Below are 23,376 nucleotides of genomic sequence, written 5' to 3'. Positions count from 1 at the left end.
CCCCAGCTCCTCTCCTATCTGGATCTATTCCCTTCCTCTCATTAGAAAACAAACAGGCGCCTAAGGGATAATAAACTGAAATAAGATTAAACAGGAAACTCACGCATTAGAGTTGGATAAGACAAACAGGAGGAAAAGAGCCCAAGAGAAGACATAAGAATCCGAGACCCACTCATTTACATACTCCAGAATCCCATAAAAACACTAAACTGGAAGCCATAATATACACAGAGGGACCTTGTGCAGACCTGTTCGGGCCCTGTGTGTGCTGCCTCAGTCTCTGAGTTCATACGAGCTCTGATCATGTTAACTAAGAGGGCCTTCTTTTCTTTGCTTGATTTTCTTTCTTTTTTCTTTTTCCTTTTTTTTTTTTTTTTTTTTTTTTTTTGGTATTTTCGAGACAGGATTTCTCTGTGTAGCCTTGGCTGTCCTGGACTCACTTTGTAGACCAGGCTGGCCTCGAACTCACAGTAATCCGCCTGCCTCTGCCTCCCGAGTGCTGGGATCAAAGGTGTGTGCCACCACGCCTGACAAATTTGGTTTTCAATAAAAGGAGAAATAAATAAATAAATAAATGTTAGGTGGGCAGCACACATTTGTAACCTCAGCACTGTGCAGGTGGGGACAGCAGAATCCCTGGGCTCTTCTAGGCAGCCAGCCAGGCTGCTGCTCCCTCCCCACCTGGGGAATGACACCCAAGGCTGTCCTCTGACAGGAACATGCAGACACAGGAACACCACCACCACCACCCCTGCCAAAAGACATCCTGGTGAACATTAGAACTGTAAGTAACTAAAGCTGCCCTGAGCACCTGGGAGGCTCACACCCTTCCAAGTGTTCGCCCTGTGTTTGTCTACTGACTCACCTGTGGAATCCTAATCCAGCAGAGTCTCCCCTTCTGGAGAAGGGGCTACCTCAGAACGGACCCTGAAAAGATTTAGACACCCAGGTTTACAGTGTATAAACACAGCAATTAGAATGTGTTTATTAAAATGTAGACAAGGGGGCAAAGCTTTGTGCATACCATCCTTTACCGTATGGGACCACATTTCACATCACATACAAGACGGCTGTTTCACGGCGGGCTTGTGACACTCATCAGGTTAACTCAGCCACAGCTACCCGAGAGAGGTCACCAGCTAACGCTCTTTGAGCCACTTGCAGTATATTCACCATATAAAGAATGGAACTAAGTAAACATTTTATTATAATGATACTTTGTTAGAAAAGTAAAGTGGCTTAAAGAAAACCTATGAGATATTTCACATAAGGCCCATATCCTTGGCAGGACTGTGGAAGGAGGAGGCTTTTCAATATTATTTGGTGCATTTTTTCCCCCAAGGAAATGGTACCCAATCTAGACACAAAACCACAGGCTACACACACACCTTGACTGTATTCTGACATTTGCAGGAATCTCTGCAGCAGGCTCCAATGGCCCCTTCCTCATGACAAATGTCTGAAAATGTGAGAGTTCATTCGTTAACTGTTCACATAGGCGAAGTCTGACTCCGAAGGGACTTAGGAGGATTCTCAGAGCAGCCAGTCCCTGATGCAAAGCAGGCATCTCCAATCTCTGTTTTCAAGAAATCTTTTTGATGACACATAAATAGAAAAAAAAAAACAGGAAATAAGACTAAAAATAAAACCAAGCAAAAATCCAAACACCTAAAATATGTATAGCAACACAAAATATTAACTTAAACTGTGTATCTCAGGTGGAAAGCTAGCAAGCGGAGTCAGAGAAGGCGGGCTCAGATGATATCCGAGTGCACCTCGGGCCTCTTCTGTCTCAAGCCATGTCCACACAGGTCGCACGTGCCAACTCACGGGACAGAAAAAGTGAGGTGCAGCCCCCAAACCCACATGCTCATTAGTCGCCATTCAAGCAGTAGGTGAAGCTGCCTGACACAATGCGCAGTGTGGAGATAAGTAACCTTGGTTACTGTTTCCAAGGACACCGGGCTCTTGGCTAACAAGAGCTGAGCTGAGGTGAAGCTGAATGCAACGTGAGTCATTTTAATATATGCCAGCAAAGAAAACCGGCCGGCTAACAGTCTGCACTCCCCCAGCCCCGTGGTGGGGGTATCTAACAATGTTGGAAGCATTAAACAGCCAATACTTTTCATGGTAAAGGCCTTTTGCCTACATCCTCTGAATTTCCCTCTGGCCCTTCCCAAGGAGTGACTAACTCTATGGTAAGGTGTTTTAACTGAGACATGCTGGAGTAAGTCTAAGAGCGGAGACAATCCAGCCAACAGGCACTTTAACCGACGCCATGGATACAGGCTACTGTGCAGAAAATACTTCACATAGCATTTCCAGAAAATGCTTCAGCAGTGTAAAGACAGCTAAACTGGGAACCCTTTTAGTACTAAGGTCAATCCTATTATAGGTGCTGAGAGGGAATAATCCAGAATACAGACTGGAGAGGCTGCTTCTTACTCTGGGCTATGGTGAGACACTAGTGGGGCTGTCTGAAGAACCTGCTGGACCTGTCCACCAGGCCACCTGTGAGTGTGGAGCCTCCACACTCCACCAGCCCTGGGGAGGGGAAGGCCATGTGGTCACAACACAGACAGCTGGCTGGGTGTTAGCAGCTGGAGGTGACGTCTCCTGGAACGGATGAGTAACCGGATTCATCAGCTCTTCTCCCTGCACTCTGCTCTACAGCAAGGCCAAGGAGAAGCTGCGTAAGGAGTTGGAAAGCATCCATATCTTGGAGAAAATAAACAAGGTACGAGGTGGAACAGCACAGAATTCCCTCTGGTTTTGTCTTGGAAGGGGAAATGACAAACTACGTAAAGGCAGCTGTGGGACAGGCAAAAGCCGATGCTTTAGATTTCCAAATAAAACTGAGGTCAGTGAAGCATGTAAGGTGCAAAGTCCTTCCCAAAGCCCAAGGCCAACACGCCAGAGAAACAGGTGTCCCAGCCTGCTTGCCTTCTCCTAGGAGTGACACCTTTTAACCACTTAAGCTTTCCTTCTCTTGATTTTATGCGACAAATTCCTACACCACTGTGAGCTTTTTCCTTCAAAAAGACAGTGCTGTTGATAACTGAATTCGGGGCATCTGAATTCTCTCTCCCCTCTCCCGCCTGCCCCCCCCTTCACACACACACACACACACACACACACACACACACACACCTTGCTGTTCCTCTCATTAGGCCAGTGGTTCTTAATCTATGAGTCACAACCCCTGGGGGACTGAGTGATCCTGTCACAAGGGTTGTGTAAGACCACTGGAAAACACAGATATTTATGGTTCATAACAGGCAAAATTACAGTTATGAAGTAGCATCAAAAATAATTTTATGGCCGGGGGACACCACACTAGACACGAGGAACTGCATTAAAGGGTCACGGCACCAGAAGGCTGAGAACCACAGCTGCAGTCCTAAACCCCACTTTCCCCCTGAGTTTATTCTCAGGTTTCTCCTGAAGTACTGCAAAGTCCAGCATTCCTGGCCCCGCGCAGTCATTCTGGCAATGTGGAGAGAGGCCACTATGAGGAGACTTCATCCTGTGGCTCTTACGGATTTCGTCTAGAGGAAAACCACCATGCTTTATACCAGTCTTGATGTTGAGGCCAAACAGCAGGTTCTCAATAAAGGCTCCAAAGAGAAGGGCGTGCATCCGAGACACAGGCTCTGGGCCTGTCAAAGCAGGCAGGGTCTCCTTGAGAGCCGAGCTTCAGGAAGGGGAGAGGGTGAGGAAGGACGGGAGGTGGAGCAGTGTCCTCCTTGCCTGGAGACGGGCATAGCGTTTGCTTTAGCAGGACAGCATCAGTTTAATCACAAGTCCCCTTTTATTCATTTCAAGTACTTACAAACTAACTACAGTAAAAATGTGTTCTGCTTCATGCGACCATAATGTTTGAGATACAAACAGGCACTGGCTGGACACAAACTTGTGGATTCCAGTCCTAGGATAACTTACTTTTCTTCTTTTGTTTATTTTTCACACCTTAAATACTTTAGCAGCAGATTACTCCTCACAGAGAACTGTGGTCCACCATTTTAAAATATCTTAAGCGAACAAGAAGAACAGGGTATGGTGGCTTGTGCCCGTGATCCAGCACTTGGGAGGTAGAGACAGGAGGATTGCTGCAAATTCAAGGTCAGCCAGGGGTATTCATCAAGACCCTATCCTTAAAACAAACAAACAAACAAACAAACAAACGAAACAAACCAATATCGCCATCAACACAAACCAGGGGAAGATGAGCAAGCAAGCTTCCGGTGCCACGTGCAGTTTGGGTCTAACAGTTTACCTCAAGTCTTGAGGAGGGGCAGGCAGAACTAGTGACCAAGGGTTGTCTGGTGGGAAGCGCCGCTGCAGTTTCCCCACCCTACCTCTTGGGGAATGCTTCAAAGAGACTGATGGAGGGGGCTTGCAGTGCTCGCATTCTATTTATTGATCCCTGTCACCCCAAGTCATGTGACAGAAATAACCAACCATCAGCTAGAGCTTCACCGAGCAGCTCTTCAGAGCAGGTCTGGCAGGAGGAGACCCGGGGGCTTGGGTTCGACACAGTTGATCCAGAAGTTGGCGCAGCTGGCGTGATACTGGTGTCCTCCATAGGCCAGCTTGAAACTATCCGTTTCTGAGTTGAATGCCTGCCAGAAATAGAAAATACGGGGGCAAGTCAGGGTCTTCCTACATCTAAGAGCTTGTCGGCAGCCACCATGGGCACTCCCCAGGTTGTCACAGAGGCTGAGGCCCGAATGGCACACACAGACAAAAGCTGAGCGGGTGGCTATAGGATTCAAGTAGGAGAGATTTATTTATTTATTTATTCTACTGCTAATTAAAGGTATAAAAGCCAGTACCATTCAACCTAGTTTCAGTAAAGGGCTCAATCTTCACAGAAAAAGCAGACGGAGGTTACAGGAGTGAAAGACAGGGCAGGACATTAGAATTAAAATAGTCAAGAGCTGTGGGTGGCTGGTTCCCTTACTGTAAGGGCTGCCCTCCCTGGAGGCTGTCATTGCTATAACATGGTCCCCTTAGAGGTCTGTGGCTTATTACAGTCCTATCAGGATTAAAAAAAATTTTTTAAAAGAGCTAGAAATCCATTGATATTAATTCTTGCTGTCTCATGCAGTGGTTCTCAACCTGTGGGTAGTGACCCCTTTGGGGGTCTCAAATCAGATATCCGGCATATCAGATATTTACATTATGGTTCATAATGGTAGCAAAATTACAGTTATGAAGTGGCAACAAAATTATTTTATGGTTGGGGGGGGTCACCATGACGTGAAGAGATGTTTTAAAGGGTCGCAGCATTAGGAAGGTTGAGAACCACTAGTCTAATGCCATTGCGAGCCGACACCTGAGTCAACAGTCCCCTCATCTGTGCTTCCAGTCACCCACGTGAACATTCTGCAGTTTGTTTTCTCAAACACCGCAGATAAAATCTTTTTTTTTTAAAAAAAGATTTATTTATTTTATTTATTGCAATATGAGCGCTTTATCTACAGAAGAGGGTATCAGATTACATTATAGATGGTTGTGAGCCACCATGTGGTTGCTGGGAATTGAACTCAGGACCTCTGGAAGAGCAGGTGGCGCTCTTAACCACTGAGCCATCTCTCCAGCCCCTCGCAGATAAAATCCTAAAGCCCAAATGACTTGTTTTTGCCTGCCATCCGCGGAGCCCTGAAGCTCTCCATCTCTACGTCACTACGACTTCCAGAAGGTGCTGACTCGTGGCCAAGAAAAATAACAACACCGCTAGAAGCTGATTAGCACACAAACACACAGCACAGCAGTGGCTCCACACGATGCATTAGTTGACTTGACCAAACATTATGGGGACAAAAATGAGTCAGTGGGGGATGCACGGTTGGCACGGTCCAGGACGACAACAGGATTGTCTGTTGTCCTCTCGCAACACAAGACTGAGATGGAGATGCTACAGTAACGCATAACTGGCTCATACTTTTTTAGGCTGTTCTTCTGCGGGCTTCTCTTCTTTCTGAAACGTTGAAACCATAAGGTCAAAAAACCAAAACCAAAACCAAACAGAACCAAAAAAACCAACAACAACAACAAAAAAAACCCTAAAACCGAAGTCCCTAAAGCAGGCCTCTTGCCTCCAGGTAAATCCATGTTGGTCTACATTTTCCCTCCCACCGCCCTGTCCATGAGATGAGTGCACGCTCACCAGGAGGGAAGGACTCTGTCCACTCCCTCAGCTGTTTCCCCCACTGCCCCGTGGAAAAAACACATCACTTCTATGGAACTTTCTAGACTTCAACATGCCCAGGGCCGGTCACAGAGCTCGTTGTGGAAGGGGGCTACACTGGGCTGGTCCCCAAGTCATGTTAGGGATGAACCCTACCACTTGAAGGGGGAGGAAGGCAAGGGCTTACCCGGCTCCTGGAGTCCACGTTTAAGAGACACACCCCACAAGCCAGCTCCTGAGCGTTTTTAATCCCAGGCCGTAACATACAGGAGGAAAAATCCAGTGAATTTTCATCTGGCTGAGGATGACAAGGAAAGATGGGTCAGAATACAGAATTTTGAATACTATGTAGGTCAACCATAAAGTTAAGCCAACTAATAGCACCAGTGCTTTGTCTCCAGGCCCTGCCAAGGACCGGCTATGTGCCAGCTGCTAGCCACGCCAGTGGGAGAGAACCACTCTTTAGCCTGGGGGAACCTCGTGGTCTAGGGGGGAGCTAGAGGGTGACAAGCAATGCAGGGTCATTAGTGCTGTATTAATTATTGTGGGGTAACTACCAAGTGTCCAGGCATTCAACAGGGGCATTTCACCAAGAGAATGCTTCCTGGACCTCACCTCATCCCGTCTGAGTATTGATGAGACCACGGGAGGTGAAGGGGATGAGTTAATGGGTTGGTGGGTTGGGAGAAGCAGGATAAGGGAAGGATGTTAGCACAGCAGCACGAAGCAATGACGGCTAAGCAGAAGTCCAGCTATGAGGGGATTGAGGGTGGGAGCCAAGCCAAGGAGGGGGTGGGAGGTGAGGCTGGACCATGAAGGATCCAGAATGGAGCGGAAGGAGGTGTGACAGGACCAAGCAAGCATCGCAGGCATAACCCGTCTTCTCAAGGCAGTGTCACCAAGAGACAGGGGGCCTCGCAGTCCTCAGGGCACAGCTTCGGTTAGGTGACTGCTACACAGCAGAGAGGGGAAGGGCTGGCCAGGGGGCAATCTCCACAGGCCCTGGGCAGCACAGGGGATGAAAGGAGGGAGGGCTGGGCACATGAGGAGATTATCTTTAAGCCCAAGGACAGAAGATAGCATAGTTTGGTTCAGGCTGAGTTGCAGCTGCCAAGGTCAGAGGTACAGATGGTGGGGACGTACAGCCCAGCGTAACGCTAGGAGAGCTGTGAAAGTCAGGAGCTACAGACAGCAAATGGGCTATCTGCCCTGCAGGCTAAGGCTAAGTACTATGCTCAGCTCGTGATAGGCTTTCTATAGCTTATCTTTCCCCAAACGAACAACCAACCAACAAAAATCTATGAAATATGGCAAGTGTAGTGCCATGATTAAGGGGGTAGCTCTCAATTTTGAAAGAAGCTGTCAATTTTTTAGAAGGTTAAATACACAGCTGCTTACAATTCCATTCCTAGTTATTTATCTAAGAGAAAGGAAAATATATGTCAACAAATCTTGTTCCAAAATAAGCATTCATAGCAACTGTATCCATATTAGCCAAATCTGGCACTAGCAAGTGTCTAGTAATAAGAAAATGGATAAACAAGCCGTAGTGTGTGGATGCAATAGACTGGTACTCAGCGAGGGAGCAAAGTGATATTTGATCAACATGGCTGCATTTCAGTATTATGCTGCTAAGCAAGCCAGACACAAGAATGCTAGCACTGGACATCACTTCATATTTATAAAGTATTAAAACAGGGCTGGAGAGGTGGCTCAGTGGTTAAGAGCTCTTACTGAGGTCCTGAGTTCAATTTCTAGCAACCACATGGTGGCTCACAACCATCTATGAGATATGGTGCCCTCTTCTGGTGTGCAGGTGTACATGCAGGTGGAACATCTATATATAATAAATAAATTAAAAAAAAAATCAAAACCAGGGGCTGGAGCAATGGCTCAGAGGTCTTCTGATGGTGCAATGGAGCACTGCCTGGTCTTCTATGAGTCCTGAGTTCAATTCCCAGCAACCACATAGTGGTTCACAGCCATCTATAATGTATCTGGTGCCCTCTTCTGGCCTGTAGGTGTATACTTAATAAATAAATAAACTTAAAAAAAATCCAAACCAAACCAAACAAACAAAAATTCAAAAACCAAAACAACAGAGAATATATACCTCGTTGAAAATTCCATATTGCCAAATGATTTTCACAGAGCATATATATTTACATTTTTTTCATTCATCTTTTGGATTAACAGTCAACTTTCGTTTGTTTTCATAAATAAGTATAATACCAGCATAAATACTGGTGATTTAAATTTTTAATAATTTTATGTGTTTGGGTGTTGTGTTTGCTTCTATTTCTGTGTACCACATGTAGGCAGTACTCACAGACACCAGAAGAGGGCATCAGATCCCCTGGAACTGGAGTTAAAGATGGTTCTAAGCTGTCAGGTGGGTGCTGGGAACTGAACCCAAGACTTGTACAAGAACAGCGAGTTTTCTTAACCACTGAACCATTTCCCAAGGCCCTAATTAGACCTGACTAAACCAAAACAACAAAAACACTTTGAAAATGCCACTGGTGGAAGACTTGAGTGGCTGCTGGACACAGGCTCGTCTCCTCAGCACCTGTGCTCTCCCAGCCACTTTCTTAAATGTACACAGCCAGCAAAACAACATTTACTGACTTCCATGGTAAAAGTACCCCTGTTGGGGCTGACGTCACTGACCGCGAGCTGGGAAGAGCTACCTGTTAACAGGGCGGGGCACAGGGAAGCACTCGAAAAGGGCACACTGTAATCTGCCATGAGAACAGTAGGCTCTGTATAAATTATCCTGTGATTAAATTAATCTTCTAAGTGATAAAATTAGCTCTCTTAGCCAGGTGGCGGCGGCACATGCCTTTAATCCCAGCACTTGAGAGGCAGAGACAGGTGGATCTTTGTTAGTTAGTTCAAGACTAGCCTGGTCTACAAACAAAGAAAATAAATTAGTTCTTTTAAACACATATCCATAAGCAGAGGACTATATTGTAATGTACAGTAGCAACATGACACCAATCAATGGCCAACATTATAAGTCATGCCTGCTACAGGATGCTGTAAACTGACCATCAACTTTGCCATGTATTTCACATATTTAGTAAAGATGAAAACTCATTTTCTTCTTCTTCTTCCTTCTCCTTCCTCCTCCTCCCCCTCCTCCTCCTCCTCCTTTTTTTCCCCAAGACAGGGTTTTTCTGTGTAGCCTTGGCTGGCCTCAAACTCACAGAGATCCACCTGGCTCTGCCTCCCCAAGTGCTGGAACCAATTTCTTTTTTAATTATTAATTTCTACTTTATATGTATAAGAGTTTTGTCCACATGTCTTTGCATACCACATGCGTCCAGTGCCATTGGATGCTAGAAGGAGGCGTCAGATCCTCTGGAACTGAAGTTACAGATGGTTGTTAACCACCAGATGGGAGATGGGATTGAACCCGGGTCCTCTTCAAGAACAATGTGGTGGTTTGCATGAGAACGGCCTCCATAGGGTCATAGATCTGAATGTTTAGCAATACCTGAGAAGGATTAGGAGAGGTGTGGCCTTGTTGAAGGAAGCATGTCACTGGCGTGGGTTTTGAGGTTTTTAAAAGCCCAAGCCAGGCCCAGTGTCTGTGGATCCAGATGTAGAACTTTCAGCTACTGTTCCAGCACCACATCTGCCGGCACACTGCCATGCTTCCTGCCATGGTGACAATGGAATAAACCTCTGAAACTATAAGCCAGCCCCAATTCCATGCTTCCTGTCAGAAAAGTTGCTGTGGTCATGGTGTCTCTTCACAGCAATAGAAGATACACAGCAAGTGCTCCTAACTGCTGAGCCATCTCTCTAGCCCAGTACCCCAGCTCCTTAAACAATGGGTTGTAACCAAGACAGAGGTCACTTAACTGAATGTGGGAGTCACAAAAAGTTGGCAACAGTAAAAGGTTCCTGATATGAACCCACCAAACACTGATCGAGTATCAAGTGCTAATGAACTGAGGTGCTTTTGGCACCCCTCCACATGGCAGCAGGTGATGTCACTGCAGCGCTCATGTTAGACATACAGCATACAGCTTGTGCTGTACCTGCTGCCCACCATATGCCAGGGAATGCTGCCTCAAAGGCCTTGCTCAGATCGCAGACCCTGTTGTGAACTGCAAAGTTCTTGCTGTATGCACGAAGTTTTCTGCTTTTATCAAAACAAAATGTTCTAACTACAGGAAGCACTCACTGCACCCGCACCTCACTGCAACCTCACCATCATAGCGCCCACACCTCACTGCATCCTCACCATCCTGGCGCCCACACCTCACTGCATCCTCACTCACCATCATAGCGCCCACACCTCACTGCATCCTCACCATCATAGCGCCCACACCTCACTGTAACCTCACCCACCATCATAGCGCCCACACCTTACTGCAACCTCACCATCATAGCGCCCACACCTCACTGCATCCTCACCATCATAGCGCCCACACCTCACTGCATCCTCACCATCATAGCGCCACACCTCACTGCAACCTCACCATCATAGCGCCCACACCTCACTGCATCCTCACCATCATAGCGCCCACACCTCACTGCATCCTCACCATCATAGCGCCCACACCTCACTGCATCCTCACCATCATAGCGCCCACACCTCACTGCATCCTCACCATCATAGCGCCCACACCTCACTGCATCCTCACCATCATAGCGCCCACACCTCACTGCATCCTCACCATCATAGCGCCCACACCTCACTGCATCCTCACCATCATAGCGCCCACACCTCACTGCATCCTCACCATCATAGCGCCCACACCTCACTGCATCCTCACCATCATAGCGCCCACACCTCACTGCATCCTCACCATCATAGCGCCCACACCTCACTGCATCCTCACCATCATAGCGCCCACACCTCACTGCATCCTCACCATCATAGCGCCCACACCTCACTGCAACCTCACCATCATAGCGCCCACACCTCACTGCATCCTCACCATCATAGCGCCCACACCTCACTGCAACCTCACCATCATAGCGCCCACACCTCACTGCAACCTCACCATCATAGCGCCCACACCTCACTGCAACCTCACCATCATAGCGCCCACACCTCACTGCAACCTCACCATCATAGCGCCCACACCTCACTGCAACCTCACCATCATAGCGCCCACACCTCACTGCATCCTCACCATCATAGCGCCCACACCTCACTGCAACCTCACTCACCATCATAGCACCCACACCTCACTGCATCCTCACCATCATAGCGCCCACATCTCACTGCATCCTCACCATCATAGTGCCCACACCTCACTGCAACCTCACCATCATAGCACCCACACCTCACTGCATCCTCATCATCATAGCACTCACACCTCACTGCAACCTCACTCACCATCATAGCACCCACACCTCACTGCATCCTCACCATCATAGCGCCCACATCTCACTGCATCCTCACCATCTTAGCGCCCACACCTCACTGCATCCTCACCATCATAGCACCCACATCTCACTGCAACCTCACCATCATAGCGCCCACACCTCACTGCAACCTCATCATCATAGCGCCCACACCTCACTGCAACCTCACCATCATAGCGCCCACACCTCACTGCAACCTCACCATCATAGCACCCACACCTCACTGCAACCTCACCAGAAGAGCACCCACACCCAACAGTAAGATGGCCTTTTCCACTAGAGAAATGCCTGTGTCAACCACAAGAGGGAGCTTTAGTCCACAATCACAATCATAAAGGGTTTTTGCTATGTTACATTTAGCTTAATAAAATATTAAGAAGCTGGGTGATGGTGGCGCACACCTTTAATCCCAGTACTTGGAAGGCAGAGGCAGGAGAATTACTGTAAGTTTGAGGCCAGTCTGGCCTACAAAGTGAATCCAGGACAGTCAAGGCTACACAGAGAAACCCTGTCTCGGACAACAAAAAAGTCACATTTTGGAGTTGAGGATGTGCATCCCTACTGTGATGTATACTACACACAGGGGTTTTTTGGGTGGAAAAAAGTAGAACAGCTGGTGGGTTTTGTTTTCTGTTTTTATTCTGGAGACAAGGTTTCTCTGTGTAGTTCTGGCTATCCTAGAACTTACTCTGTAGACCAGGCTGTCCTCAAAAATCACCAAGTTCCACTTGCCTCTGGCATTCAAATGCTGAGATTAAAGGCATGTGCCACCGTAGCCTGGCACAGTTGGTGTTTTGTTTGCTTCTGTTATTGTCCATTTTTGGGGAGCTGGGCAATATATCTAATCAAGGCTGCAAGTATATTAAGCACATGCTCAAAACCATAATAAAACAAGACAAAACAGTAAGCACATTGTCTACCATGAGCAACACCCCCAACTCCAGTACAGCTAGATCTTTTGAAACCTAGAAATTACATACATGGAAGAACAAATTTTTGTTTTTTGTTTTGGTTTTTCAAGGCAGGGTTTCTCTGTGTGTAACCCTGGCTGTCCTGGACTCACTTTGTAGACCAGGCTGGCCTCGAACTCATAGCGATCCGCCTGCCTCTGCCTCCCGAGTGCTGTGATTAAAGGCACGCGCCACCACGCCTGGCTGGAAGAACAAATTTTTAAAGGACGATATAGATTCAAAAATCCTGATTTTTATAGTTTCAATTAAATTTTAATGTTTCTAAGCTTTAATTTCGTCCCCAACAGAAATAAACATAATGAGCCAGTGAGATGGCTCAGCAGGTTAAATTGCTCATCTCGTGTAATGACCAATTGCAGTTAATCCCTGGAACCCACACAAAGCTCAATGCAGTGGTGAGTCCCAGCACTCCTATAGTGAGATGGAAGGCAGAGACGGGAGGCCTCTCCCAGAAGCTTGCTAGCCTGGAGTACACAGTGCGCCTAGAACAAGGGAGACCCTGCCTCAGCAAGGAAGAGAGAAGCCAACTCCTAAAACCGTCTCTGATTCCATCTCCACGCCATGGCATGCAACACACACACACACACACACACACACACACACACACACACACACACACACCTTTAAAAAAGACACCACGACCACGCAACTCTTATAAAGGCAAGCTCTGTTTGGGGCTGGCTTTCAGAGGTTTAGTGCACTGTGGTCAGTGCCTCTCCAGTAGTGACAGGCTTGCTGGCTTTGGCATCTCACCCAGACTTGTTAGGTTATCAGAGTTGTGTTGCAGCTGGGCTGAAGTATTCAGATGTTGGGGTGCTTTATGCTCTTGACATTTATATGGCTCCCTCTGTTGGTTCTGTTAGAGTAAAGGCCAGTGCATGACAACCATGCCTTATATTTCTGTTGGATACATGCCATTCCTCATGCAGTGGGTGATTCAAATGGAGGTTTCTAGACTGATGACCCATGTGCCCATTCTAAGAGGAAACTATCTGAACAGAGACCAGGCATTGCTCTGTCACAGCTATCCTAGTAAAAACACAGCAACTCTACTGAAGAGTTGGCTAACTAGGGGGCAAACACTTGGTATTCACGGACACTCTGCAAGCATCCAGGCACCACAGAGGCGAGATAACGAATCTCTGGGCCATTATGTGTGTCTGAAAAGCCAGGCCACTTACCCTGGAGAGTCTAGATATAGGTTCTTGGGACGGATGCTTGCAAACAGAGTCTGAGGAGAAGGCATAGATGTGAAGCCCCTTCTCCATTTACCTCACAGTTTTCCCCTGTGGAGTTAGAGCCACCAAACATTAAGGGGGCAGAACATTCTAGGTAAATGGGTGACAAACTGCTTTCAAAGTAACAAAATCAAATTGCATGCTTCTTTTTTAAAAGGTCTGGACAAAAGTGATACTTGGTGTGAAAACTTCAGCCAAGTAGACTTGAACAGTCTCTAAGGAAGCTAACGAGGAGGATTAAATAGTCCATCTCTCGTCAGGACACAGGCCATACAGATGGGCCATTCATTTGTCAAAACTCAGCAGATGAGAAAAGCCACAAAGCTCATGGTGCAGTGTTACAAACTTTTGCATTTTATTGCGTGTGAACGCAAAAGTGGCCTGGAGTGATAAAGCAGAGCCTAGGAGGCAAGCCCTATCCATGAACAGCGGCAGAGCCCAGGAGCCTGGGAGTTGGGGAAGATGTACCCAGAGGAAAATGGCTTCTGTCGCCCCTGGTGACAGCAGCTACACAGACCAGCAACCAGGCTGGTCACTTGGCAGTCCCTCTTCAGCCCAACTGGACAGACAAACGCACAGTGCTCTTGGCTCATGCACTGGGGCTTTGGGGACATTTTCTCCTCTAAGAGCTCAGGGCAAGCAAAGATGTGCATTTCAACCCAGCTTTTTCCAGCAGCACCAGAAGAGGACGGCTGAGTGGAGGGACGGGTGGGGTCTAGTTCCCAATGTATTAAGCACAGTGAGGACTGACTGCCACCGAAGCAGGGAACCTTCAAATCTAAATGGAAACCACTGGGAGGGCTGTACATTGCTCCAGCCCTGGGACGGTGCAGAAGTGGGCTGACTTCAGAGTCACAGAGAGCCATGACAAGCTGCTGCTGGTTCCTCAGTCCCTTTACGCTCTGCCAGTCTACTCCCCTCCCCGGAGACAGCTTTCGCTTATCTTTGGTTTAATCCTCCTAACTCACCCTTTTCAGTGTGTGCCAGACGGCTCTGGTACTTCCTGCATCAGGAGGATGATGGAAGAGTAAGGGTGCCAAGTTGCTGTGTAGGTTTAATGCAGTCAAAGGCCCTACCGCACACTTCAGCCAACTGGATGACCCAGGATGGCTGAAGGCAAAGTAGCCACAACACCGAAGGGGGTTTTGGGAAAGGGTTTGAGTGCATAAAGGCAATGAAATTTTTCTCTACCAGGGGAAAGATTTATTTTCCATTGCAAATGCAACAAATATTCATTAAAGATGGTAGATAAAGGCAGAGAATGCTTATAAACATGTGATTTTCTCACTAAGCACAACCTGGTTGGCAGCCTTCCTCCCAGCCATGTGGTGACAGTTCTGCTATTTCACAACAAAATGGCCATGGCACCCTGTATGACGAGCCGCCACGCACTACTTCACACTAACACTGGATTGGGACCTTCAGGAGGGTTCCAATTTTTCTCCTTTGCAAAGAACAATGCTCTGAACTGGTGGCTTCCTTAGGTGACTTTACGTTTAGAACTGGAGAGGCTTGCTCAGAAGTGGCATCAGCAGAGCGTGTGAGTCCCCTCAGGCACTCAGCGCTTACAGGGCTACCTCAGACGCGCTGGGCTCAGGTGGAGGCCAAGAGGTGACACAAGAAATCCTTCTTGATATTGTAGCCAACAATAACCCAGCCTTCCCTGACTATCAAGTTTATTTTTATGCCGTGAACACAGTGACCCATGGAACTCAGCATGCTGGAACCCAGGCGATAGGAGGGGTAAGGACCAGCACCCACGGCTCACCATTTCATTCCTGTGGACTAACAGTGAGATCCCACCAGAGCTAGAGGAGCTCTTGAGGCCCCGCCTTCTCTGGCTTGAGGCCCCGCCTTCTCTGGCTTGAGGCGCTAGGGCCAACAGCCTCTTCCTCAGGCTGCTTCAATGACATCTTTTGTTATTACAAGAGAAGTAACCAATGAGGTGAGCGCTATGAGATGCGACAGAGAAATAGGTTAAAGACACTCACGTAGGAAGGACCTTTGACTGGACTGAAGGGCATTAGGGTGCCTTCTGGGGAGAATTTTGAAGAGCTCAGCAGGGGTGCAGCCTGGTTCTGCAATAGGAAAGCTCTACACTAGGCTAAGAAGTTTGGCCGAAGTCCTGAAGACCATGGAGGCCCACTGCAGGATTTTAAACGGAATTTAAGTGAAACAATCAGATTCATAGTTTACAAAGAATTGTCAGTAATTGCACAAAGAATAGATCAATAGGGCTTTTTAAAAGAAAAAAGAAAACTAGGTAGGTAGGGGTGTGTGGCTCAGCGGCAGGTAACTCCTCTAGCCTTGGGCCTCTAGTCCTGGGCCTTGAGGTCCATCCTTGGCACCACGAAAGGAAAAAAACAAAACAAAACAAACAAGAGCAGTGCAGCCCTTTATAAGCCATCTCCCTGGCTCCTTACTTAAACTTGTTAAGAACTTAATAATGCAAAGCCAGAGCAGTCTAACAGTTGTGAGATTTGCTAATTAGGACACAATGGGACAGCTGGACAGGGACTGGGATGTCAGCTGAGAGCACCAGGAACTCTTCTCTTCTGCAGAGATGCAAACCTGCTCATGAACTGGAGAAGGTAGCAAGGCCTCTCATGAACTTAAATGCTACCTGGCAAATGTCGCAGCAGCCATGCAGGCTGCACGCGTGTGCACACACTCCAGCCTTCTCCATCCACTAGAGGGAGGCTAGTCATTTGTTTATTCAGAGCAGAGCTACTCACAGCATGGAAAGAATGAACCCAAGGAAAATAGTAACAGTGGTGAACGGACAGCACCAGATGGTCCACCACACAGCTTTCTAAACAAGTCAGGTGCGAAGGGATGAACTCAAACCATTACTTTTTGGTAAACCTTGCATATGTAAGAATTAAGAGTGGCTGGTGTTGGGCTGAAGAGATGGCTCAGAGGTTAAGAGCACTGTCTGCTCTTCCAGAGGTCCTGAGTTCAATTCCCAGCTACCACATGGTGGCTCAAAACCATCTATAATGAGAGATCTGATGCCTTCTTCTGATGTGTAGGTGTACATGAAGTCAGAGCACTGTATACATAATAAATAAATAAATCTTAAAAAAAAAAAGAGTGGCTGGTGCTGGCAGACCATCAATGGGCAAAGTGGGATGTGAACACATATGAAGCCAGGAGTGGTAAAGCCACATGTTTACACTCCTAGTGTTGTGATGAGAAGGCAGGCAGCACCTCCAGAAGCTTGTGGGCACATCCAGTCTAGTGTGCACAGAGGCTGACAACAGAGACTCTGTCTCAGACAAGACAGGAAGGGAGACTAGACATGGATGCCCTCTGACCTCTGCATACACTGTGGCAAGTGCACGCAGACACACATACACTCAGTCTCTCACAACTCATACACACACACACACACACACACACACACACACACACACTCACACACACACACACACCAGATAAAGATTTCTCCCTACCCTCTTATTTTTCCAAGGCATAGCCGGCCCTGGAGCTCTCCAAGGCCAGTCTAGGACCACTGTCTCGGACCTCTGTCAACATCACAGTCCAGTCAGCACACTCATCGTCTAATAAGCAATAAGAATATATTCTCTGCGTCCTATCAGGTGTCTGGAAGGCAGGCAGCCACTGAACTGGCTGACAGGCTTACTGTGAGTGTGGCGAGCGACATGAAGCCGATCAGGTTGTTCCACACTTTATCGATGTCTTTCAGCAGCTGCTGGAGTTTCTCACTACACACGGCGGTGGCTTTTATCCCCAGTTCCACACGCTTGGTTACGCGGTACACTTCCACGACACCTGATGGGGAGGGGGGGGAGGGGCGTGGTTAGGCGTGGGAGAAGCAGGCAAACGCAAAGCAGCACTGTGGCTTGCTCATGACTTGATTAGGAGGCGCACCACTGCACAGAGATGGGGCTGCGAGGAGGGGTACCCACTGGTTGCTTTTCTATGGCTGTGATAAAACCCCATGGCCAAGGCAACTAACTCATAGAAGAAATTGGGCATACGATTCTACACCTCTTAATTGCAGAGTGGAGGCATGGTGGCAGGAACGGCTAACTCAGACCTCAAAACTGCAAGCTGGAGGCAGAGAGCATACTGGGAATGGCTTCTGAAGCCTGAAAGGCCCCGCCCATAGCACACCTCTTACAACAAGGCCACACCTCCTGATCCTTCCCAAATAGTCCCACAAAGTGAGGACGGAGTACTCAGACCTAGGTGTCTATGGGGGGCAGCTCTCATTCAAACCACAAGGTGTGAGCCTCCTTGATCTGCCAAAGGGTTCTTTTTCCTGTGGTCTTTAATCAGGCCAAACTCTCCAGGCAAGAAGAAGAGGTGCTGAGCAGCTCCTCGTTCTAAGATGGTCACTAGACACATCCCCAGGCCTCCAATGTGGCTGTCACCAGACCACTGTGCTGCCCAGCACTGCTATATAGCTTTTAGAGACATGCACTGGGATCCCTGGACATCCCTGCTCCACCTCTTACCACCCAAGCATCCTGGGGCAGGTTATGAGCCTCCCTGTGCCTCAAGTTAAGGCAAGAACAGCAGCTTCCCAAAGGACGGGAGGAGAGGACGAGCCAGGTAAACACTGTAAAAGGCTCAAGCACTGCTTAGTGAACAGAAGACATTGCAAGCTATTAGACTTTTTAGTTCCAGCTTCTTTTTCTTTCTTTTTTATTTTGATTTTTTAAAAACATGATTTATTTGTTTTTCTTATTTTTATGTACACTGGTATTCTGCCTACTTGTATGAAGGTGTCAGATCCACTGGAACTGCAGTTATAGACAGTTGTGAGCTGCCATGTGGATGCTGGGAATTGAACCCAGGTTATCTGCAAGAGCAGTCAGTGCTCTGAAACACTGAGCTATATCTCTAGCCCCTAGTTTAGATTTCTTTATGAGTTTTTGTGTGATTCAGGGAAACTCTATTAACTGAAAATGGAAGTAAAGTGTTTTTTTTTTTAATTTTTTTTGAGACAGGGTTTCTCTGTGTAGCCTTGGCTGTCTTGGACTCACTTTGTAGACCAGGCTGGCCTCGAACTCACAGTGATCCACCTGCCTCGGCCTCCCGAGTGCTGGGATTAAAGGTGTGCGCCACCATGCCCGGCAGGAAGTAAAGTTTTAAAGAATGTAAATGTTAAAGTCATCATAGAGTAATTCAATTCATGCTGAATCCTCAAATTTAAAAAAAAATTGTTGTACTTCTATGTGCTAAACATTTCCATTTTTACTGTGTGTGTGTGTGTGTGTGTGTGTGTGTGTGAGAGAGAGAGAGAGAGAGAGAGAGAGAGAGAGAGAGAGAGAGAGAGAGAGAGAGAGAGAGAGAGATAGGGTTTCTCTTGTGGTCCACAGTGACAGATAAGGGAACAGCTGACAAATGAGCCAGTATCTACTACTGTGAACTTGAAGGATGCATGATATTCTTTTCTTTTTAAAATATTTATCTTACGTGCATTGGTGCTTTTGCCTGCATGTGTGTCTGTGTGAGGGTGTCAGGAGGCAGACGTAGGCAGATCTGAGTTTGAGGATAGCCTGGTCTACAAAGCCATATGTGTGCAAAGTCTGGTGGTGGCCAGAAAAGTGCTTGGATCCCCTGGAGCTGAATTTATAGGCAGCTGTGAGACAACCAACATGGGTGTGGGGAACTGAACTCTGAAAAAGCAGTAGGCATTCTTTTTTCTTTTTTTGGCTTTTCGAGACCTGTCTCTCTGTGTATAATAGCCCTGGGTGTCCTCGACTTACTTTGTAGACTAGGCTGGCCTCAAATTTACAGAGTTCCACCTGCCTCTGCCTCCAGAGTGCTAGAAAAAGCCATGTGCCCCCACACCTGGCTGCAACAGGCACTCGTAACCACTGAGCCATCTCCTCAGCCCCCACAGACGCAGTTTATACTGAGGAAGATATGAAACAAAGACGTGAAAACTTCACTCTAGAGACTTTCAGTAAAGTAGTTGTTATTGCTCATGACGTCAGCCTGTGAATGCAGTTGCTAGTGTGGCTGTACATAATGGGCGGTCACGGGCCTAACATACCAAGAGCGGGGGAATGCCGACACTGGCGCAGCACGGCACGGTCTGGCTGTGTGACACACCCAGGGACATACCTAGGAGATACTCCATGCCGTGCACTGACTGGATGACTTCTGTGCAAACAGCACTGCTGCTAATGCCATTCAAGGTGTCATTTGCCTTCTTAATGACCTACAAGAAATGCAATCACATCATCTGATACAACCATAAAGGTCACTGCAAACCAGTTTCCCATTAGGAGAAAACCCATCCTGTGCGAAAAGCCATGCCTGACCACCGTGTGCATATGCCTATGCAGTGACAAATCTAAGGGTTTATTTTAATTATTTTTTTTTTAGTTTTTCAAAGATTTGTTTGTTTGTTTGTTTGTTTATTATCTATGTATACAATGTTCTGCCTGGGTCCTCTGGAAGAGCAGCCAGTGCTCTTAACAATTGAGCCATCTCTCCCTGTGAGAGCCCAAAGCGGTATTGATGCTGTGTGTATGGTGATGGAAGTGAGACACCTCTCATGTTTGCCTGCATCATTCAGAGGAACCGAGGAGGAGACAAAACACTGCGAGAGAGTGAGCGGATGCAGGGAAGGGACATACTCACATCCAGGGCGCTCCCCAGGCATCGCTGCCACTCGTATGCGTATCTCTCATTTTCCTGTGGGTTTTATAAAAGGAACTGGGTTCAGCAGGCAGGCTCGGGCTCCTCTGCTTAGGACTTCTCCTGATACAAAGGGCTTAGAAGACTCCTTTCTCTTGAAACCACTCTCGAAAACAGTTATCATTTTAAATCCACTGAGACAAAAAATATGAACTCGAGGGACCTGTTTTACAGTGGCCTCTCTGTGTAAGTGTTGCCTCGGTTATTCCAGTCAGCAGAAGTGTAAGCTTCTGTCCAGTTTCTCACCATGGAGGCATTAGTGTATGAGCTAGTGCCATTCGACAGCTTTCAGCTGGGTACCGTGGCGTACTCCTGAAATCCCATCGTTTGAGAGGCAGAGGCAGGATCACTGTGAGTCTAAGGCCAGCCTGGCCTACTTACATAGAGAGTTCTAGGCCAATCAGGGCTATGTGAGACTGTCTCAGAACAACAACAAAAACCCCACAGAACAAAACTGTAGCTTTCCATCCCATAGTTATTGCTGTGTATGCATGCAGGCATATGTGTGTGTACGCTTGTGTGTCTCCAAAGAGTGAGGATGTTTAAGACACCACAAACAGAAGATTCAAAACATCTCCCCTCCCCCTGTGTTGATGCTTTAAAATTCAGTAGGATGATAAACTGTTAAGTTTTGGAAAAGGTTTTCTTAAACGCGTCCCTCCTTGCAAAGTCCCACAGACGATTTCAACTTTAGCCACAACTTTCAGCGGCTGTCACACATAGGGAGCGTTTTCATCCTGGGCTAATGCTGCCAGCCTGGACCTCTAATGATCTATTTGCCATCCTAGTGTCTCCTCCGCATCCCTTCCCCAGGAGAGTGGAAAAGCTCTTTCCTGCGGTGCTCAGGGCTCTGGCAGTCTTCCTTTTACCTGTTGCTGTGCAGGAAGCCGCCCAGCTTACCTCCACCTCGCCAGTCAGATCTTTGTACTTGTCCCGGATGACAGGCAGCACCGCCTTCTCACTCAGAGTGTTGGAACGGTCTCTGAAAGGCTGTTCCATGGCTGGAGAAGGAGACGACCGGCTTATTTCTTTATCCCCAAGGCTCAAGCTCCTCTTGTGTGATCCTGAGCAAAGAAAGTAGTTGGCAGAAAGGTTCTGTGTTCAGCCTGGCTGGTGCAGGGACACCTGCTGACGGGGCCGTCTTTTTACAGGTGCTCATGTCAGGAGGCACTCTGATACGCAGGCTTCATGCACCCACTGGGAAGTTCTTTAACTCTTGCCCTCTTGCCAGGTGTGGTGGCGCACGCCTGCAACCCCAGCACTCAGGAGGCAGGGGCAGGCAGATTTCTACAAAGCGAGTCCAGGACAGCACAGGCTACACAGAGAAACCCCGTCTCAAAAAACAAAAACAAAAACAAACAAACAAACAAACAAAAAAAACCCCAACCAACTAAAAAAATTAACTCTTGCCGTCTTGTGCTTACAGCCGTCCTTTAGTTCCCTCTGCCACTCTTCCTGGATCTGTCACTACACTACATAATTCTGAGGGCTGGATGACTGGTGTCTAGAAGCAAAGTGCCTTTGTAAACATGGGTGCCTAGGGGTCGCTGGTTGGAGGCTTGCACCCTTGGGCCTCCTTGCTTGCAGGCTGGGTTTCTCCTGTGAGATCCAGAGCTTCAGGGACGGGAAGTGAGGTGGCAAGGAAGCAGGGGATCTGGAGAAAGATGTGGCAGAGCCTCCTGACTATCCAAGGGGTAGTGCCTCCATTAAATGCTTAAAAATGTTTGCTATTACTTCAGGTCATGAATCAATTAAAACAGATACGCGTTTTAAAAGTATTGATTTCTGTGAATTTTCGTTATGTGTCTGTACTGTGTCTGGATATGTACCTAGGAGTGCAGGTGCCCACAGAGGCCAATGGTATGAGATTCCCCTGGAGCGAGAGTCACAGGTGGTTGTGAGCTGCTGGGTGTGGGGGCTGGGAACCAAGTTCAAGGCCCCGGCAAGAGTAGTGCATGTTCTTTGTTTGTCTCGCAGACAGCGTTTCTCTGTGTAGTCCTTGGCTTGCTCTATAGACCAGGCTGGCCTCGAACTCACAGAGATCTGCCTGCCTCTGCTTCCTGAGTGCTGGGATTAAAGGAGTGCGCCACTAAATCTGACATACTGAATGTTCTTAACCACTGATTCATCTCTTTAGCTCCAGATAGCTTTAAAAAAGTATTTAACTTAAAAAAAAGTATTTAACTTATTAAAATGTTTTTATTAAACTTATTCATTTAATTTTATGTGTGAGGTTTTTTTGCCTCTGTCTATATATGTGTGCGCTACATGCATGTTCGGTCCCTATAGAAGTCAGGGTACTAGATTTCCTGAAACTGGAATTACGAATGGTTGTGAACCACCACGTGGATTCTGGAAATCAAGACTCAAACCTTGGTCCTCTGCAAGAGAAAGTACTCTTAACCACTGAGCCACCTCTCTAGCCTTCTATTTTTAAATAAATGTGTGTGTGGGTGTGTGTGGGCGCGCGTGCGCACACGTGCATGCATTTGTGTGCACATGGAGGCCAGAAGTGTAGGATCTTCCTTGCAGCTAGATTTACAGGCCGGCGTGCCTGATGTAGGTGCTAGGAACTTGGGATCCTTTGCTATACGCTCTCTTAACCACCGAGCCTTCTCTTCAGACCCCGAACAGATCATTAAAAATGTATTCATGGCCGGGCCGGAGAGATGGCTCAGCCATCTGCTGCTCTTCCAGACCTCCTGAGTTCAATTCCTGGCAATCACATGGTGGCTCACAACCATCTATAATGTGATCTGATGCCCTCTTCTGGCCTGCAGGTGTACATGCAGATAGAGGACCATATACATACTACTAAACAAATGAATCTTTTAAAAAATGCATTCATGGCTATGATGGCTCAGCGGGTAAAGACTCTTGCTGCCAAGCCCGACAAACACAGGAC

At 47.5% G+C, this 23,376-nt stretch overlaps 2 protein-coding genes and 1 long non-coding RNA gene across 14 annotated transcripts in view; all 3 read right to left on the bottom strand.

Moving 5' to 3' along the window:
- Positions 1–969: 969 nt before the first annotated feature.
- Positions 970–3,093, bottom strand: LOC311579736. The gene is made up of 2 exons (XR_014773236.1): positions 2,980–3,093; positions 970–2,943 (listed from the first exon to the last, which is right to left on the bottom strand). It is a non-coding gene; the product is annotated as an uncharacterized lncRNA (long non-coding RNA).
- Positions 3,094–3,801: 708 nt separating this feature from the next.
- SYNRG (synergin gamma) overlaps positions 3,802–23,376 on the bottom strand; it is a 74,729-nt gene continuing 55,154 nt past the window's right edge. For 6 of the 11 annotated variants that reach the window (XM_084750484.1, XM_084750487.1, XM_084750489.1 and 3 more), the window contains 7 exons: positions 21,372–21,535; positions 20,415–20,468; positions 19,893–19,989; positions 17,437–17,585; positions 6,381–6,491; positions 5,948–5,983; positions 3,802–4,622 (listed from right to left, as the gene is read on the bottom strand). In XM_084750484.1, the coding sequence (XP_084606610.1) occupies positions 4,491–4,622; positions 5,948–5,983; positions 6,381–6,491; positions 17,437–17,585; positions 19,893–19,989; positions 20,415–20,468; positions 21,372–21,535 (743 nt within the window). In that variant the 3' untranslated portion in view covers positions 3,802–4,490. The remainder of the gene's footprint in view (positions 4,623–5,947; positions 5,984–6,380; positions 6,492–17,436; positions 17,586–19,892; positions 19,990–20,414; positions 20,469–21,371; positions 21,536–23,376) is intronic. The other 5 variants (XM_084750488.1, XM_084750485.1, XM_084750491.1 and 2 more) reach the window with 1 other exon arrangement.
- On the bottom strand, positions 6,502–12,524 carry LOC311579724 (uncharacterized protein). Of its 2 annotated transcripts, XM_084750551.1 has the most exons (4): positions 11,702–12,524; positions 11,533–11,573; positions 10,639–11,499; positions 6,502–10,535 (listed from the first exon to the last, which is right to left on the bottom strand). In XM_084750551.1, exon 3 carries the CDS (start codon positions 11,387–11,389, stop codon positions 10,640–10,642), a length of 750 nt encoding a protein of 249 aa, XP_084606677.1. In that variant the 5' UTR covers positions 11,390–11,499; positions 11,533–11,573; positions 11,702–12,524; the 3' UTR covers positions 6,502–10,535; position 10,639. The 2 variants fall into 2 exon arrangements, with proteins under 2 accessions (XP_084606677.1, XP_084606678.1); XM_084750552.1 differs by having other exon boundaries at positions 6,502–11,400.

The sequence above is a fragment of the Acomys minous genome (genome assembly GCF_964271855.1).
Source record: "Acomys minous genome assembly, chromosome: 12".
Classification (NCBI taxonomy): domain Eukaryota; kingdom Metazoa; phylum Chordata; class Mammalia; order Rodentia; family Muridae; genus Acomys; species Acomys minous.
Note: the sequence above shows the minus strand (reverse complement) of the source record. Positions and strands in the feature narration are given on the sequence as shown.